The sequence below is a fragment of the Pholcus phalangioides genome, unplaced genomic scaffold, assembly GCF_987345545.1.
Source record: "Pholcus phalangioides strain wild (caught in Gottingen) unplaced genomic scaffold, Ppha-v1.0 ptg000014l_1, whole genome shotgun sequence".
NCBI classification, from domain to species: Eukaryota; Metazoa; Arthropoda; class Arachnida; order Araneae; family Pholcidae; genus Pholcus; species Pholcus phalangioides.
The window spans coordinates 3,675,594-3,694,545 of NW_028301607.1; the positions used below are offsets into that span (position 1 = coordinate 3,675,594).

At 36.3% G+C, this 18,952-nt stretch overlaps 1 protein-coding gene across 1 annotated transcript; it reads left to right on the forward strand.

Moving 5' to 3' along the window:
* Positions 1 to 2,344: 2,344 nt before the first annotated feature.
* Positions 2,345 to 14,123, forward strand: LOC149077992 (soma ferritin-like). Its single transcript, XM_089241550.1, has 5 exons — positions 2,345 to 2,569; positions 4,059 to 4,174; positions 10,125 to 10,271; positions 11,966 to 12,094; positions 13,813 to 14,123. Exons 1-5 carry the CDS (start codon positions 2,476 to 2,478, stop codon positions 13,963 to 13,965), a joined length of 639 nt encoding a protein of 212 aa, XP_089097676.1. The 5' UTR covers positions 2,345 to 2,475; the 3' UTR covers positions 13,966 to 14,123.
* The last annotated feature ends 4,829 nt before the right edge of the window (positions 14,124 to 18,952 follow it).

Below are 18,952 nucleotides of genomic sequence, written 5' to 3' on the forward strand. Positions count from 1 at the left end.
GGACGGACGTATAGGAAAAGGAAAGGGACATCCAACGAAGGACGAAAACGTCGTGACAAATCATTTATTGCAATGGCATGTGGCAAGTTCTTCCTTGTAATTAATAACCGTCATCAATTCCGACGAAAAGAAAGGGAAAAAGAAAATACACCATTTTCCTCGTTACACGCTCGTACACGTTTACGACGGCAAAAGAAAAAAAAATTAGCCAACTAATCACGTCCGTTGTCGAAACAAAACTTTCATTTTGAGAACCTTCGAGGAAGAAAAAAGACGCACGAGATATTATTTTATTCATAATATCCGGTTGAGGCAACACCTTGTACAGCAAGTTGGCTGCTTTAGAAGGTATTGACCAACCTCTCGATAAGTATAGAAAACAAGCCTGCCGTTCGGAATCGGCAATAAATTGTAGGTCCCGGTTTAAAATTAGTCCTCGTGTGCAGAAAATGACCGTAGTGCGACAAAAATTATCAATGATCAAATCAGTCGTTTTCTCGCATTTCATCCCTCTGGATATAACTGTGTGACTTTATAGAGAAGGAATTGAAGCATTAAAATTATATTGTGCTAACTAACAACCAGCAGAGCTTGGTATCAGACCAGAAAAATCGGAGGTTTTCGCCAGTTAAATGCCTCGCCGATTTTCTTATAACCTTAAAAATTTGCCTCTGTGCTTTCGTGTGAAGATTTTGTGCCGTTGAGGGGTGGTTGCGGAGCCCGATTTGAAAATCGGCGATTCCGACTTGAAGACTGAAACTAGAGTCAAAGTTTGTTAGGTTTTATAGTAAATGTTTGCTGTTCGAATATTTTAGGACCAAAATTATGGACAGTGAATCAAATGCCCCATCTGGCCATGTAGAAATGAGGTCTTGCCAGGCAATGTCGTACGCAAAGGGGGGGCCCCCCAAGACGAGATTATAGTGATATTTTGCAGGAGAAAACGTAAACTCCCTCCCTTGAGAAGAAAAAAATTGACCCCCCCCCCCGAGAAAATTCTGCGTACGCCTATGCTGCCAGGACAAGTCCCATATCCGTTCTTCCCGGGATCCTACTTATTTACAATTATGATGGAAACTATCATATGGGCTGATTGCCCAACTGTATTAGGCCTCGGATAGCTGGCAAGGGGAAGGGGAAATTGCAAGCCATGGAGTCATGCTCAGTAACTGAACAACTGAATGAAGTTCAAAATATCGTTACCGTAAATCAGTGTTTCTCAAAAAGTGCATCGCCAACCTTTGTCGGGAGGTCGCTGCGAGCTGGAGATATTCAGTTGTGTTCATATTTAAGCTTTCAGTTGGTTGTTTTATGAGTGAAAACATCTACTGAACTATTCTGGGGAGCCGCGGGGGAACCATATGAATTGAGCAAGGGAGCCGCTGTGAACAAAAGTTTAAGAACCACTGCGTAAATCTAAGTACCGCGCCAGTGACCCCTATCTTCTCCATCATATGGGTCTCCTCACCAAGTGATTTTTCTGAGGCCCTTACCTGGCAAATTCTCGAAAAATTCAACTTTTAATTTTTCTGAGGCCCCATTCGTTAGGACGCCATCATTGTGCAGTAAAACACTCCCTCCTCTTTTACGGAGAAATTTTTATTTCCCGAGACTATTCAAAAAGTAAACTTTTTATACTGGGGTCTGATGCGTTTCAGACCCCAGCAATATCATTCCCCCCGCAAGAGGGTGAGGCTGGCAGGGCAATTACCATTTTTTTGTTTTTTATGCTATAGGTCCACAATAGCAAGGCTCGTAAAAAGTCTAACTTGGGGGACCTATTAGAGATCCCAGCCTAGAGTCTTGCACTAGGATGTTAGGAGGGGTAACACCCCCATCATGGACCCCACAAGGGGTGGGTTGACAAGGCTCCAGCCCTGGGGCGATTTTAATCTTTTTTTTTTTTGTTTTTCACGTTGTAAATTCATCATAAAGAGTCCCCGTGAAAGTCTGGTCTGGGGGCCCTGCACCCCATATTACGGAACAAGGCCGCAACTAGATGCTTGGTCAACCGAAGCAAACACGCATTTTCGGCGCCCCCTCGTATTGTTGAAGGAGTGGTTAAGGCGTGAAATGTGCGCCCCTCCGCCGCATCAGACCCGCCTACTTTCATAATTATAAAAATATCTGAGACAAATTTTTTTAACTATCTGTCAAGAGAAATTGCTTTCTCAAAGTTTTCAAAATATTTTTATTTTTTCACAATTATTTGGACAATTGAGAGATGGATCGACCCAAATGTATTTTGTTTCATTAAAAAAAAAAGACAACAAATCCACTAGAAAAGGGGTTTCATTTATTGGATCATAGATGGCAGCACATTCTAAAAATTTCTTTCTCGGACATTTTCATAAGTAGATAATGAAATATGAGGCATGGTGAACTACGCATACATACATGTGTCGCACTGATTACACTGTAGTCTCTTTCAGTTAAAGATTAATGAATTAATTAATTCACATTAATTGACCCAAGATGTCGACTCGTGAACTGTATTGTTCGGAGAATCGTATCGTCGTGAAGCTATTGATCCTGCTTTGCATAATACCGATAACTTATACAGTCTATGGTAAATATTACTGAATTGATTTCATAAACAAAACTAATTTGAATATTACTTACAATCAAATCTTTTCGGGATCACAAATAAACCATTAATTTGTGAAATTTGTGTATATTGGTTTCAAATTTTCATATCTACGTAATTTTCAATGAAATTCTAATAATAATTGTATGATATTTTTTTGATTGATAAAAGTCGACGCTCGATATAACGACCTCCCTTTTTTTGTCCCGTCGGAAACGGACGTTATATTGGGAGGCGCGTTATATCGAAAGTAAGTCACGTATGATAGTTCTGTGGAAACATTTAGGACTTATCCTATCGGTCGTCGTTTTGGAATGATCGCTATAACGCGGTGTCGTTTGTGTATTGGTTTTGCTAATTAGGTAGTCACCTATCAAAACACTAAAGATAAAGGACATGCACAAACAGGACCGTCTTAAGAGCATCGTGTACCCCCGGGCCAAGGCCATACTAGGCGAATTCTCGGGAATTTGAACCTGTTGTCATTTTTGTGAGGCCCCCTCTTCTCTTGAAGTCCCGGCCGTGCCCAGGTGGGCCCATGCATTAAGACGGCATTGTGCACAAAGGGTCTCCATATCCCGGAGACTGACCTCGTTTTTGTGAATTTTTAGTTTAAAAAATAATAGGAGAATTTAGTTAGGGCTCCTATTGGGAAAGAGGGGGGGGGCATGCGTGCACCCCCTGAATCAAAAGTTTTGGTTTGTAAAAAAAAAATCAGGTTCTTAACCAAGGGACCTTCCAGAGATTTCAAGCATGATCCCCACATCCTGCAGCAGGACACCTAGGCTATAAATTTGTTTCGGGTCACTAGTCACGGGTTCCTCCTATAGTGAATTTATCATGTGAAAGGAAAAAAATGATGAGAATCGTCCGGAATGGGGAGAGCCCTGGGCTGGACAGCTGTCAGCCTCACCCTTGTGGGGGTCTCACTGTTCCAAGGGTCAGTGAGTTTGGACAATAAAACAGTCAACTCGGTTTTTTTATTTCATGTTGAATAACAAAAGAAAAACCATGCCCCAAAGCACAATGTGCCAAAACGTGTGACGAACATCAGAAGGTGCTGCTACAGAAAAATCCGGAAGAATTGTAAGGAAAGTGTAGAAAAACGCTATTATGGGATTTTTTATCGTAAAGAACATTTCAGTCAGCTGAGAGCTCTTTGCGGAACAATGCAAAACATTCTACTTTTCGGGGCATATATGTGTTGAAGTGATTGAAATGTTTGTTTCGTAAATCAAGTTCCTGAATCTCATGCCTTCAGGGGGACGAGGAATCGAGTGCTTTTTATTAACAAAAAATATTTTTTTCTGATTAATAACACTGATGTCCATTAAAAGGTTAATTCAAGACTTGCAATATCTGTGATGCAAAATGCAAAAGTTGAATATGATGACAATAAAATTATGTAGCTTTGCTTAATGCGTTACGTTAATTTGCATTACGTTAATTATATCTTGTATTATTTGTGCAGATAAAGATCTGAACAAGCCGAAGAAGGACAAATATTATTTGCAGAAAAGCTGCGAAATGGCTGTCAATAAGCAAATCAATGATGAGAAACGTGCCCGGTTCATGTATGATGCTATGGTAAGTTTTAAGTTCTTCACGTCTGAAAATTTTCAATGCTTTCAAGTCTTCATGAAATCATTGCAGTTTTTGTTTTGTTCATATACATATACAAGAACCTGGTGGTGACTTTTACTTCAATGATTGATTACACTGAGCTTTTTTCTCATACTTGGAAGCGATTCAAATTTTGCCACCATCTTCCCTTCTAAGTTAATGCTCTTGGACAAAAATCACTTAAACTTGTCAACTTTGGCGCCTCTTTTCTTTCAAACCGGACACAACCCAGATGCTATTGGCTTTAGCATCGGGGGGGGGGGGGGAGGGGGTTTGAAGGTTGCTTACTTCATTAACTGCCCCTTTTTGAAGATATGAAATATTCTAAGCTGCTGACGGGGAGGGGGGGGGGGGGTAAAAAGGACTGAAAATATGCTTACGTAATACTTGAATGGCCCCTTATACACAATCAAATTTATATATTTTTTTATTTTAATAACTATACAACCCCTTGCAACATGAAAAGCGTATCTGAGTACCACACTTCTTACTATACTGAGTACCTATCCTGCACACTATTTCAATACTTTTTCTAATTGGAAGTATGTGTCTAGGATCAACGATTCACCAGTAAAATGCCATGGGTCCCGTTGCCAATGCATCCTGCATGTATCGTGAGGAGAAAATAATTATCTGTGATTACTAGTACACTGTTTTGGTCCAAAATTGTTTTTGTTACCCAGTCATTTCTGTCATTTTGCTTTGGCTCGAGTCAATCTTATAGGATAATGAAATAGTGCTATGAAAATTGTTTTTCATAGCACTATTTACTGTACAAATTTTTAAAATAAAAAATATCTCCCACATAATGTGCTGATTATGTTGTCTTAGGCGTGTATTCCTCCCCCACCCCCAGTCCCACTTTTTCTACTGTAGTTTTTTGAGTGAGAGCCCTCGAAACTTCATGAACAGCTCGTAAGTAAATATCGAAATGTTTAGGAGAGTTGCTTAGAAGCATCAATGAAACAAGCTCAAAATACAAAATGCTAGGGTTCTGTCTGGGATCCATTATTATTATTTTTAGTATTCATGAATGACTTACTTGTGTAACCTAAACATAATTAGAAAAAAAAAAAAAAAAATAAATATATATATAACAGTCAAACCTCGTTAATGAGTCACTCTTAGGAGAGCAAAAATATGACTTAGTAAGAGTTGTGACTCATTAAACGGAGTAAGCGAAAGCTGTGCCAATTCCTGTCTGAGGACAAGTGGGACTTCAAAAAGTGTTCCGGTAAGCGGAGTGACGTGTTAACTGGGTGACGCACTAACGAGGTTTGACTGTATATATAAAATAACTTTTACTGATGATACTGTATTACTTTACAGTATTACTGCTGGCAAATTCCAATCTCTAACTAATTTAATCAACACTGACTTAAAGTTTAAAAGTGGTTTCGTGCTAACGATCTACAAATATTCATCAAAAACAAAGTTCATTATAATTCTTTTCTCAGGCTAACGTTCATATTAAATCTAATTTAATGTTCCATAATAATGATTACACTGTTAGTTTCAATTGTAATTGCTTATGTCTAGAACAGCTTACTGCAACTAAATACCTCAGTATATACATTGATCACAATCTTAAATGAAAGAATCATGTGAAATACAGGGTGGGCAAAAAGTCTGTAGAAACTTTAAAAATTCATAAAAAAATAATAATGGCGGAAAAATAACCAAAATAAAAAACGGTTTACAGAGTAAGCATCACAAGGTTAAGAGAGTTTTTTTAAGACAAGAAAAAAAACTCAAAAACAGCCGGTAGGTGGTGCTGACGTGCACAAGTCAAAGAAAATGTATGCAAATAATGAACAGAACGCTTCCAAATCGTTTATTACAGCAGTATGTGTTCCACATGACACCACCACAGGGGATAACACATTGCAGGCGAGTCACAAATCCAGCAGCGGCAGAGTGCAGCAGGTCCACATGCACAGGTTACAACGGTGAACTGGTTGAGTATTTGGAGCACAAGTTCTTGTAACTATCTCTCCCATATTTCCACCAAAATCGCTCGTACCAGCGCCACTTAACCTATTGACTGTTTTTTTAGTTACTTTTTTTCCTGTCTTAAAAAAATTCCTGTGACCTAGCGATGCTGAAGCTAGAGACTGTTTTTTATTTCAGTTATTTTTCTGGATTTTATTCACTTTTAAAATTTCTACAGACTTTTTGCCCACCCTGTATTTGCAAAAAAGACTGGATTGTAATTTATAAATTTTACAATCTTAAACCTTTCTTGAATCAGTCTTTTTTATTACTTCCTGCTTCGCTCCCTCCTAATACATGGTCCAACTGTTTGAGGGTTCTGACTATCTTTCAAACTGTTTCGCTATAAGTAGCCTCCACAAAAGATTAATTAGAATCATCACAAATGATTTCACAATACCATCAATACAACTTCATCAATGTCTTGGAATACTTACTTTATGGCAATTACATTTCCTTAAATCTATTCTCGTCATATTCAAAGGTCAATTTTCATTACCTTTAAATATACATTTAAATCTTAGAAATAGACTAAATAATTTGTATTCCCTACCATTAGTTCATAAAACATTTCTTAAAAAACATTTTGCTTATCTCATCCCAAAATTATTTTCTACTTTTATTATCAGACGCACCCTACTCTTCATCTAATCTAGACATCAGGGCGTTGCTGAAGGTCAGACACCCCTAGGAAACCCAGCCAATTTTTTTCTTACTTCAACGGACGAATAAATAAATCATAATCACCATCAACAGACAGATGTTATAAAATCTTAATCATCAATAGAAATCGAAGAATAGATGACTTGATAATCTTCGTCTTGAGAGTCCTGTGCATGCCCGTCATCACGCCAAGATCTATTACATCTAAAATAAAATCGCAATTGACAATATGTGATTAGGGTCTTGAATTTTCATCACTAATGCAGTCGATTGATCTGTTTTGTTTTTGACCTCTGAAGGGCTAAAATATTTATCCCAGAATTCTGCAATACATTATCACCAGAAATCACTCTCAATATTAATTTTTCATCCTTCAATAAAACATATTAAGCAATACTTAACCTGACTTGATGGTATAGAAAATCAGTTTTAATTTGATCATTTGATAATTTTTGTCGCACCGTGGCCATTTTCTAAACACGAGGGCTAATTAGACCAGGACCTACAATTTATTGGCGATTCCGAATGGCAGCCTCTTTTATACTCACCGAAAGGTTGGTGTGCTAACCCCTTGGTTTTTGGACTCCCTGTGGTAGCAATCTTTTTCTGTGGTCATGAGGTTGTTTCTGATGTACCCCCTGCATCAGAAAAGTTTCTGACACGGACAAACCGGGTATCGAACTCGCGACACCTCTACATATCCTTTAATACTTTAGGTGAGTATCTTATAGACCTGGGCTACCTTGCCCAATTTGTTTTAATGTTTTTCTGTTTTGCTCTTGCAATATACACTGGTGTAAGAAATTAAGAGAATTTCCAGACTTGGTCGATTATCTCTAGAACTACTGTACCGATTTCAATGAAATTTTATATGTACATACATTGATACAATACAAAACAAATAACCATTCTATAATTGTAATACACACGCATGATCGTGCGTAAACCTCGCTGGAGTCGGAAGGTATGAAACAGCGGTTGCAGAATAAACAAAAAAATGGGTTAATAGGGGGTATGGTCCCCTCTTACAGATATACAGGTCTTGCAGCGTGATTTCATACTTGAAATAAGGCAGTTTATCATTTCCTGTGGCATTTGGTCCCACTCATTCAGCAACACTGTTTTCATTCCCTGGATGGTTCCCGGAGGGGGGTTGCGAGTTGCAATTGCCCTCCCCAGAGCGTCCCAGACATGCTCTATAGGGTGAAAGTCTGGAGATCTGGCTGGCCAATCCATTCGTCGAATATCTCCACTCTCTAGAAAATCGTCGAACAGAAGAGCTCTATGTGGCCTCGCGTTATCGTCCATTAAAATGAACTCAGGACCAACTGCACCCCTGAAAAGGCGAACATAGGGCTCCAAGACCTCATCCCTATACCTCACACCAGTCACAGTGCCTCTTTCAAAGACATGGAGAGGTGTGCTGCCATCCAACATGATGCCTGCTCAGACCATTAAACCTCCTCTGCCATAATGGTCGATTTTGCTGACATTGGAGGGTAGGTAGCGGGTCCCTGGTTCTCTCCATATAAATGTATGGTGAGAATCGGTGCTTAGGCTGAACTCATCAGTGAAGAGAACAGCTGCCCATTGATCCATACTCCAATCTCTATGCTCTCTGCACCATGATAAACGGATTCTCCTGTCCGTAGAAGTGAGCGGGACGCAAACAGCAGGTCTTCTTGCAAACAACCCTCTCTCATGAAGTCTTTTGGAAACAGTCACCCTTGATACACGGGTTCCTGTAGCTGCATACAAGTCACGAGAGAGCTGAGAAGCTGTAGCACTCCTGTTACACCTCGCTATAATCGACAAATGGTGATCTTCTCTGGCCGTCGTGGCTCTTGGACGACCTTGCCCTGGCCTTCTCTCGGTGGATCCGGTATCCTGAAACTGTTTCCATAAGTTGCACACGACTCTGGGCGTTAAATTGAACTCTCTACAAATCTGGACTTCAGATTGGCCTGCTTCTAGCCTCCTCACAATTCGCCACCTCATTCCATCATCTAAACCTTGGTGGTTACTCATTTTTACTGTTACAATTTGAAATTAATCGATTGCTGCAAAATTACGACAAGAAATTCGCTGAGGTGTGCTAGTGAACGAAATGCATCTTAACTTATGCGCGCTTATAAAGCTGTTTCTCTACTGGCTCTGCCTACACACACACGTGTATGCTTACATATTTGATGTACAAGATTTGCATTTTTGTCTAGAAGCAGTGGTTTTACATTCAGTTCAGCTCTTTTCATGAAATTCGATAAAATATGCAAATTCTCTTAATTTATTTCACCAGTGTATGTTTTTTTAATGTAATAGTTTAATTTTTTTTTAAATTTACATGCTACATCTTGTTCTCATATTTTTTCTAACGTACCAGATGCTTAAAATTTTATTTGATGCAAAATGTGAATTTGTTACCAAATTGCACTCCTCTGTTGCTATATATTTCCTATGCATTCAGTATTATATATATATTGAATTTTAAAATCCATACTAAAAAACTTAATTAGCATTTACCAAAATGGGTCATCTCTTGACCCCTTGGTAGATTTTTTTTTTGCTTTTCTCATATAGTTGTATTTGTATGATGATAAACTATTTGAATTTGAAAAAAGGGTTAAGAAGGAAGGGGTTAATACAGACTTGAATATTAGCATCAGAAGTCTGGACGCTCTTGACAGTGGCTAGTATCTGAAGTCAAAGGTGATGCTATAGGTGGCCAATTACTTCACAGTGTGTCCAGATATCTGACTCGGACTGCAATTATTATTTAGTAGTGGGGTTCACTTCATCCATTGATGCGGGAGGAGGTTATTTCTACCCGTGATTCCCCATCTATGTCCATGTTTTGAAAATACCAATGATTGTAATTGGTCTGTTCTATATTTTGTAGCATCTTACATATTTAATTGTTTTGATTAATATCTCTAACAAGTCTAAAATGTCCATTCAAGTTGACCTTCCTTTAATGTGTTCTTGATATTGGCATCCCTGAACACATGTATGAAACTTTGCTTTGTTTTTTCTGTACAGCTGGAATTGATAAATTGCATCAATCACTGAGTAGGTTACTATTGCTTTATTTTCTTCACATATCACTTATTAATGTTGCTTATCTTAACATGTAAGCTTCGTTTGAGCATATGTTTTATTGGTGACTTTGATTGTAAAGTTAAATTCATATTCTGTGCCATTTTTGTTTATTGCTTAAACATTAGAAAAAAGTAGAATATTTATATATTTATTACTTTTTCAGGCAGCTCATTTTGGCCAAAATAGTGTTGCGAGACATGGCTTTGCTAAGTTTTTCTCAGAAAGAGCGGAGGAACAGGAAGAACGCTCACAGAAGTTTATAAACTATTTAAATGAAAGGAGTGGAACTTTCACTGGTTTTGATGTTAAGGTAAGTATTTATTCAAATTATAATTCTCATTTCATCGCACTACTGCAAAAAATAATCATTCTGCTATAGCAAAAACTTGTCCCAAGCATTATTCAAGACATTTTGCAGTGTAATGACACATCAGGATTTTACTGTGATTCTTAGTATAGCTCTGTATCAATTATTATATTTTGTTTTGATTTAATAGTACTTATACATGTGACAAGTTTTTTCAAATTGTAAAAATTTATTTCCATTTCATATGATGGTCTCACTGTAGTACACAAACCTCTTTTACCATTGAACCCCATCCAAGAAATGCTACTATCTATAGCAAAATCAGTTATTTGGTCTTACAAAAAGGTGGCATCTTGATTGATTTTGAGTTCATTCCTCTTTGTAGTTAGAAAAATTGATGGCATTTCGCAGCACTACACATAACAAACATTACACGCAAACAAACTTCACGTTAAGGCCACAAGTATATGCACGTTCTGGCATGTACCAATTCATTAGAAATTCAGTAATGTACGAGGCACATGTATGGTTCAGTAGTAGTATAATTTATTCCCCTTCTTTCTGCTAAGAAACAACTGTATTTCATATATGCAAGGATCCAGCAGCTTTTTAAAGCTTCATATGATGAACAACAGTAGCATGAATATGGTCGCACAAATTGTACTACTCTCTTACCATTGTAGTCTAGGCCTCTTAAACATTATTACCAAATGATTACAGCCCTCCCCAATAAAATGCAAGACCTAGTCAGAGAGGAAATAAAAACCACCTTTTTGGTGATAAAGTGGCGTTTCAAGGGCTGTTTCCAAACTGTGTTCCAGGGAGAACTTGAACTCTTCAAAGGGACATTACAGTTGTTCCAGGAGAAGGAATTGGCAAACAAATAAAAAAAAAGCCAAATTGTGTCAACCATAGATAAATTGTTTCCAAAAAAGAAAGGGGAATCTATGAGCCAAAAACGTTGAGAACCAGTGGTTTAAGGAAATACATGGCTTCTAGAAAAAGGCAATGTAGTCAAAATGAACGTGAAGTACTGGAGAAAAATATTTCAGATCACATGAAATAAAAGTTCCTTTATAAGACAATATTTCAAGCTCTTTCATGGGAAGTGAAAAATTTGGTATCTTTCACTCTGGAATAGGAAAAAAATTGCAAAGTCATAAATTTGCAAAAATCCACCAAATAAAATAGTGCAAAATATCTTTCTTTCAATTTATATTTACACCAAACCATTCCCCCCCCCCCCGCACCCTCCCTTCAATCCCAATCATGCATATTTAAAAAGGGGTTCAGGCAGGTTCTATTATACCATAAAAGAACCTTCCTTGTCTGACAAAAGAAAAATATTTGCTTGTGTTTTATAGGCTACGATTTTTTTCTTAAAACAGTTTTCTGTGCATAGATCCATAGTAACGCTATAACAGCATGGGTGAGGTGCCTGCCACTATAACATCAAGAATTTAATGAACATGAATCATACAAAATTAGCATACAAAGAATTACATTATTTCTTAAGTCACTGATCTTGCATACAACCCCTTAGTCCTAAAGTATCTTTGAATATGCACATGTGAAAAATTATTTTCGTGGTAACGGATATAAGGAATTTTACTACTGTACATACTCATTTATATTGTGTCAAAAATATCAGGTTTTTTTTCATATGTAATAATATAAAGTTTTTCTTTATTTGTCAGATGCCAACAAAATATTCATGGGGAAGTGGCCTTGAAGCATTGCGTGATGCTGCCACTCTTGAGAAGCACTTGAACACCAAGTTGCACACATTGCATGACATTGCAACAGTGCAATGCTCAGACCAGCACGTATGTTTTTATCAAATTATTCTTCCCATTTTTTGCTCTCTTGTGTTTGATTATTTGGAACTCATTAGTAGATGCCGGAAGTTTATACACGAAAAATGATTGAAATAGGCAGGCAAAAAACACTAAAAACGCCTAAAATATTCACTAAAAAAGGCATGCATAATTTATAGAAGGAAGGAAACATAATTAAAAACTAAGGTAGTGAGGGTCCAAAAACTAGCTGAAAAATTGGTTTGTACTTAATCCATCTACTGTTTTAACTATACTTTATAATAACTGCATAATTATCCAAATTAAATTGATTTCAAGTCGAAAAAAATATGTTAGTAGACCCTCAGGATTAGGCCAAATCCAGGGACACCCCACCATTACCAGACGCGCAGCACGGAGAGAAAATGATTTGTGATGATCCTCCAAGTTGCAAATAATTCTCGTTTATTTGTTGTATTATTTGGAGTAATCATTATCATTTGTATAGTTAAAACATAGCTACCTTGCTATTTTATTGTAAAAAAAACAAACAAATTTTTTAAATATTACCACATATGTGGAACTCCTTCAAGCCCGAGGCACTGTGTGGCTGCATCTGCCACACACACACCCCTGAGGGCGACTCTGGTTAATTCGTTAAACATAGATATTCAGTATTCAATTAAATTATAATTGAATACTGAATATCTATGTTTAACGAATAGCCAAGGTTGTTCACAGTGCATTTATGGTATAAAAATTAAAATCAAAATAGCATGGACCCTGTTGTATCTGGCAACAAGATAAAAAAACTAGTCAAGACAGTCCAGTGTCAGTGTGTGACAAAAATGTCCTGTATCAATCCCGGTCACATTGCCAGTTGCTGCGTTATGTCTTTGTCTATATTCTATACATTAATTATTAATCAAGTTAGTTCTCATTATGTTTTCATCAATAAATGGTATATAATAATATCGCATGTCTTTTAATCAACCTCACCTCTGACAAAATAGACCCAGAGCCCTGTCTGCTCTCCGCCTTGTTTGAACCTTGACCTCAATTGATGACCTCTTGGGACAGTCATCAGTCAGCTATACATATACAATGCAGTCCAATGCTTGAGTTAAAAATATTATGTGAAGAAACTAAAATTTTGAATTGTCCTCTGCTTTTTCTAACAATGGCTGCATTCATCTGAAACAAAATCATTCACATCAAACACCACCCAGTCAAACAAAGTTAATGCATGCAAACAGCAATCTCTCAGATCAATTATTTGAGTTTAAATGTGGCTGGAGAGGGAAGGGGGACTTTCGATGATAATTATTACTGAGAGTAGACTGGGAAATTTAAAAAAGAACAATTATTTTGTTTTGTTCTCAATGCTCAAAATATTATATTCAAGTTTTACAGATGATGGCCTTTGAAATTCACTTATAAACTTAAAACTATGTTAAAATAGGCAATTATGGCAAGAAAATGTCAAAGAAGTCATTTTTAGCAAAAAAAGTTTGAAAATGCACAAAAAAGGCATTAATAGCATTTTGCCTGAAGTTCCTGGCTGTACTCATTAGCATTTATTTCAATATCTTGAAAGTTATGAATTCACAGAACATTCGGTTAATCTACCTGATTGAAAAGTTCTTGAAAAACAGAGCTGGGAAGTTACACAAATACCATTTACGATACTTAATCACTATCTTTTATGGTTTCTTATTTTAATACATATTTTTCTAAACGGCTTCTAGCTGATGGACTTCCTCGAAAACGAGTTTCTAGACGTCCAGGTCAAAACGATTGATATTCTATTGAGATATATATCGGAGCTGAGAGGAATGGACACTGGCATGGGAGAATATTTCCTGGACAAGGAATTAATCCAAAAAAGATCTGAATTATAATGCTTATATGAACTTGCTACTTATTGTTTGCATTTCTTCGTTTTTTTGTTCAAATTTTTTTTTTAATATAATATATAGTTGTTACAATACATTATTGTATGTTGTTTACATGTTGTTATAATGCCCAGTGAAAAGCCATGAAAACATTTTATTTTGTGTTTGAAACATTTTTTTTTTATAGTTATAGTTTTTTTGCAGTTTTGTTTTTTGTCATTGATTGATGAGAATTATAGACATAATTCAGCATTCAATTTTGCATTTTTGCCAAACGTGGCTAATCGCTACATTTTTCATCTTGACCATTTAGCACAATACAAAACATAGAACTTGTTTGAAATGGTTCTCGATTTTACTCAGTTGAGTTTTTAATTTCTTTTATATGTAGGGGAAATGTGGGGGTAAGTGGTTTTCCAATTATGAAAATGAAATGGCTTGAGTATAAAAGTTCCAGAAATTTAAGGAAGCATACATAGTTTTATTAAATCAGGAGCAAAGAAGTATGAGGAATGAAAGCCTTAACATGCTTTTAAATAAGTTATAACTTTTCTAAAAAAAGGGTGAATGTGCATATGTTCACCCAGCAAAGTGGGAAAGAGGATGCAGGGTGGCCGGCCAAGAGTACACAGTCAAATACTTAACAATATTGTCGAATGGATGACCTCATGACTTCCTTACTAGAGCCAGACCCTTACGTGTCAGGGGTCTTCAACCGTTTTCGAGTCTTGAGCACTGCCTATATATCCACCATTAGAAGAAAAGCACGTTTTTGGCAAGTTTGACAAACATATGCCTGAAATCCAGGGCCTGTTCTTGATAAATTTGGGCCCTGGGCAAACACAATTTTTTGGGCTTAAAACTTACATATAGCATTTTTTGAGGCAGAGGTACACACAGGGATAGAGGGCTGTGGAGGGCCTGTGTCTCCTCCCAAGACAACCAAAAATTAATGAAGTTTGTTAAAATTTTTAAAAAATGAAAGTATCAAAAGACAATGTCAATTTTGACATCCTAATGCGGCTCAAAAATTTGCGGGCCTCTGGCATGTGACCCGTTTGATCATGCAAGAAACGGACTTTGCTGAAATCAAGATAATGTAATCCTTGTTGTACAGGGTGCTTATTTGGAATGTTGATCAAGTGCTCGCAAGCATAAAATCAAACACAAGCCTTGGACTCTTCTGATGCTTCGGGGAATACCATGGTGCTTTCCTGCCTTACATATTCAACAATGAATCTTAACTAATCTTCATTATAGGATTGTTCTCATGCTGGTCAGATGACCATCTCATTGCATTTTCGAACTAGTTGAGAAAAAAAAATTGCAACAGAGTTTTGAAAGTTATTTTCCTGCAATTTAAGGACATTGAAATGTAATTATATTTTCTCTGCCTTTTATGGATTCGACAGGTCTCTGTCTGCTTTCTTCACTTCTAAATTTCACTTCATTTTAACCTTTTATCTATCACATTGTTGAAAGTAGAATAAGAAGGAAAATGAAAGAAATTGCTAGATGATGACAAAAAATAATTACCACCTAAATATGTGGTGGGTCATTTTTGTTCTAATTGAAAATATCTAAATGCTGTTTCTTTCAAACAACTAATTAAGGGTCATTCATGTATTACGTCAGCATCGGGGGGGGGGGGAGGGGGGTTTGGAATTTTTGACTTTTGATGACAAGGGGAGAGGGGGGTTTGAAGGTTGCTTACGTCATCAACCACCCCTTTTTGAAGATATGAAATATTCTAAGCTGCTGACGAAATTTTGCTGGGTGGGGGGGGGGGGTCAAAAATGGCTGAAAATATGCTTAAGTAATACTTGAATGGTCCCTTAGTACATAACAAATTATCTAACTTGGTACTTTAAAGTACCATCAGTGGATAGAGGGAAAAACTTTTATCACAGTTATGAGCAAAATTTTAGCCATCTGTGCATTGCTTTTCTAAATTGCTGCATAAATAGCAATGCCATTGTCTTGCTTGACAGAGAGAATGTTCTTTTTAATAACATAAAACTTGAAAGCTTTCATCAAATAAAAATTATTCTTTTTACCAACCTAAAGAATTGAGATCTGTTCACCGAAAATTTACAGACATAAATTAGGATTTTATCTAATGAATTGAAGTAACTAATAATGGCAGTCTTGAAATACTTCAAAACAAACATTTTAACTTGGCTACTTATATTTGATCTCACTAGCTCTGCTGCCAACCACAAAAAAACAACAAAAAACAAATGCACACACACATGCATGCTTTTACTCATCTTTCACCCCGTCAATCTGGAGCATAATCTCGCTTTTTTAGTAAAAAACATTGACCAAAATAATTTTATAAAAAATTTGGTCCAATTTGTCAACGTGTGAAGTAATTACAAAGCTTGACATGCTTTGATGTCAAAGAAAAGTGGTTGTGTAGATGTTTTTCATGTCTGTTAATTATTTTTTGTTATTGAATATTTCCGAAGAGAAACATTTTTTCTCCCACAGGCTCAGATATATCACCATTGAGGCAATTCACTATTGCTTTACCTCTCAAGAACTCTAGCAATTATGTAATTATGTCACTTGAAATATTTCTTCAAAAGTCTCTGTAATGTCCATCCAGAAGTAGAGCATTGCTTGTTATGTTTTGAAATGGATCGCGACAATACTGCAATACTGTGAGAAGCATTTATGACTTTTTGGCCTTCAATCCATATACAGGGTGCATAGCACAAACGGGGGGAGGGGGGTATGGCATTTTACTGGCTAAAGAACCATTGATCCTAGAAACATACTTCCAATTAGAAAAAGTATCCAAATAATGTGTAGTATTCCGATATGCCATTCATGTTTCAAGGGGCTCTATAGTTATTAAAATAAAATAATAACTTTTATAGTCCCCATGAATTCTAAAACACAGTTAGAAAGTTGTTGCCCTATCTTTCCTGATGCCAACAAAAAAAATTCCATGTTTATAATCGCAATATTCACTGAGATATTAAAAAAAACGGAGGAAATTAAAAAAAAAAAGTCTTAAATGCGTGTAAAATGTGTTTTCTGTCTTTAGAGCTGTTTTTTTCCCCAACTTTCCTCTGTTTCTCAAATTACAATAGCTCAGTGAATATTGCACTTATGAATATATTTTTCTTCATTTTATCTTTTAGTCTTGCAATGTATGGCGAGAAACGAAATAGAGAGGTGCTAGAAGGTGCATTGGGCATCATTTCATTTCCAACACCTTTACATTTTACTTCACACAGACCATGAATCACATTAGAAAACAAAATTATTGTCTTGATGTGTACCAATGTTTTATTCAAATACATTCATAATTTATCGCTTATAACACAAGTCTGCGATGAAAAGACTCTCATAGAAATAACTAGTGCTTTTTATAGTTTTTTGGATGCTAATTATATACTAGAAAAATAATTGAAAAATTCCATCACGTCTAGTTTTTGATATAAAGTGAAAATTAAATTTCAATAGTAATGCATAGGCAGCGTATAAACCGTATTGAAATTTTTTTTGTTAGCATCAGGAGAGAGAACAATGGTCTAATTGGGTTTCAGGGCACACAGGGACTGTATAAAAAGTTAATTTTTTTTATTTTAATGAGCATATACAACCCCTAACCAGTGTGTGCTACCAGCACTGACTTATGGAGCTGAAACATGGGCACTCACAAGCAAGACGATACAAAGGCTACAGACAACGCAAAGTAGCATGGAAAGATGTATGCTAGGCATCACAAGGAGAGACAGGAAACGAATCACTTGGATAAGGAACCACACAAAGGTATATGATATCATGGAAAGAATCAAACGTTTGAAATGGAAATGGGCTGGACATATTGCAAGAAGACAGGACAACAGATGGACCACAAGTATTCTAGAGTGGTACCTCCGTGGTGTTAAACGTCCGAGAAGGCATCCCCACACAAGATGGATTGACGAGATCAGGACAGTGGCAGGAGTCAACTGGATGGCTAAAGCATCAGACAGAGCAGAATGAAAAAATTTAGAGGAGACCTTCATCCAGCAGTGGATTGAAAATGGATGATGATGATGATGATACAATTCCTTGAGACATGAAATACATGTGTGAGTACTACACATTATTTGGATACTTTTCTAATTTGAAGTATGCTTCTGGGATCAACGGTTCACCACCAAAATGCCATACCCTCCTCCCCTATTTGCTATGTACCCCGTATATAATTTATTATTTAGCTTTTGTAACTATATATATATAAGTGGAACCTCTCTTGAATGAAACTGAGAGAGATCTGGTTTAGAGAAAATATTGTGAAACAAGGGATATTGAAATGCAATATAAACAATGAAAGCATTATATAAATAATATTGAAATATTAAGCAATAAAGTGCAACTTAGAATGAAGAGATAATTTTTCCACTGAACAGATAGGGATTTTAATATTGCAAAAATTATTATACTTATATTCTATAGTAGGATAGATAGCAAGATTACTGAACATTGAATAAGGAATTTTTTTAAAGGCGACTCTGTAGGGAGAAATTTAGTTCATTGTCGGCTGGTCAACAGAGAGGTTCAACCGCATTATTACTGAGAATGATGACGCGGCACATGTATATGATGATTAGTTATGATGAACATAGTTTTGTTATATTGTTACGATTTTTTTTATGTATCCAATTTATACACACAAATATATTTTGAAATAAAAAATATTTCATCAATAATATTTTCTATCAAAAATTCAATATCTATTTCCCTAGTTTCTATTCATTAAAAGGGACGCAGAAGGATTTATCTCTGTCGGTGTCTGTGTGGAATGTGTCTCTCTTAATTACCTCAAAATATTTTGATTCATTATTTTAATTTAGTTTGAACTTATGGAATTCATTTTCTGTGGACGAAGTATATTTCCTTGTGCATTTAATTTTCAATTAAAAGGTTTGTTTGGTTGAGTAACTATTTCGAATCAATAAGTTTTCGAGAAAATACGTGTAAATTTCTTGAC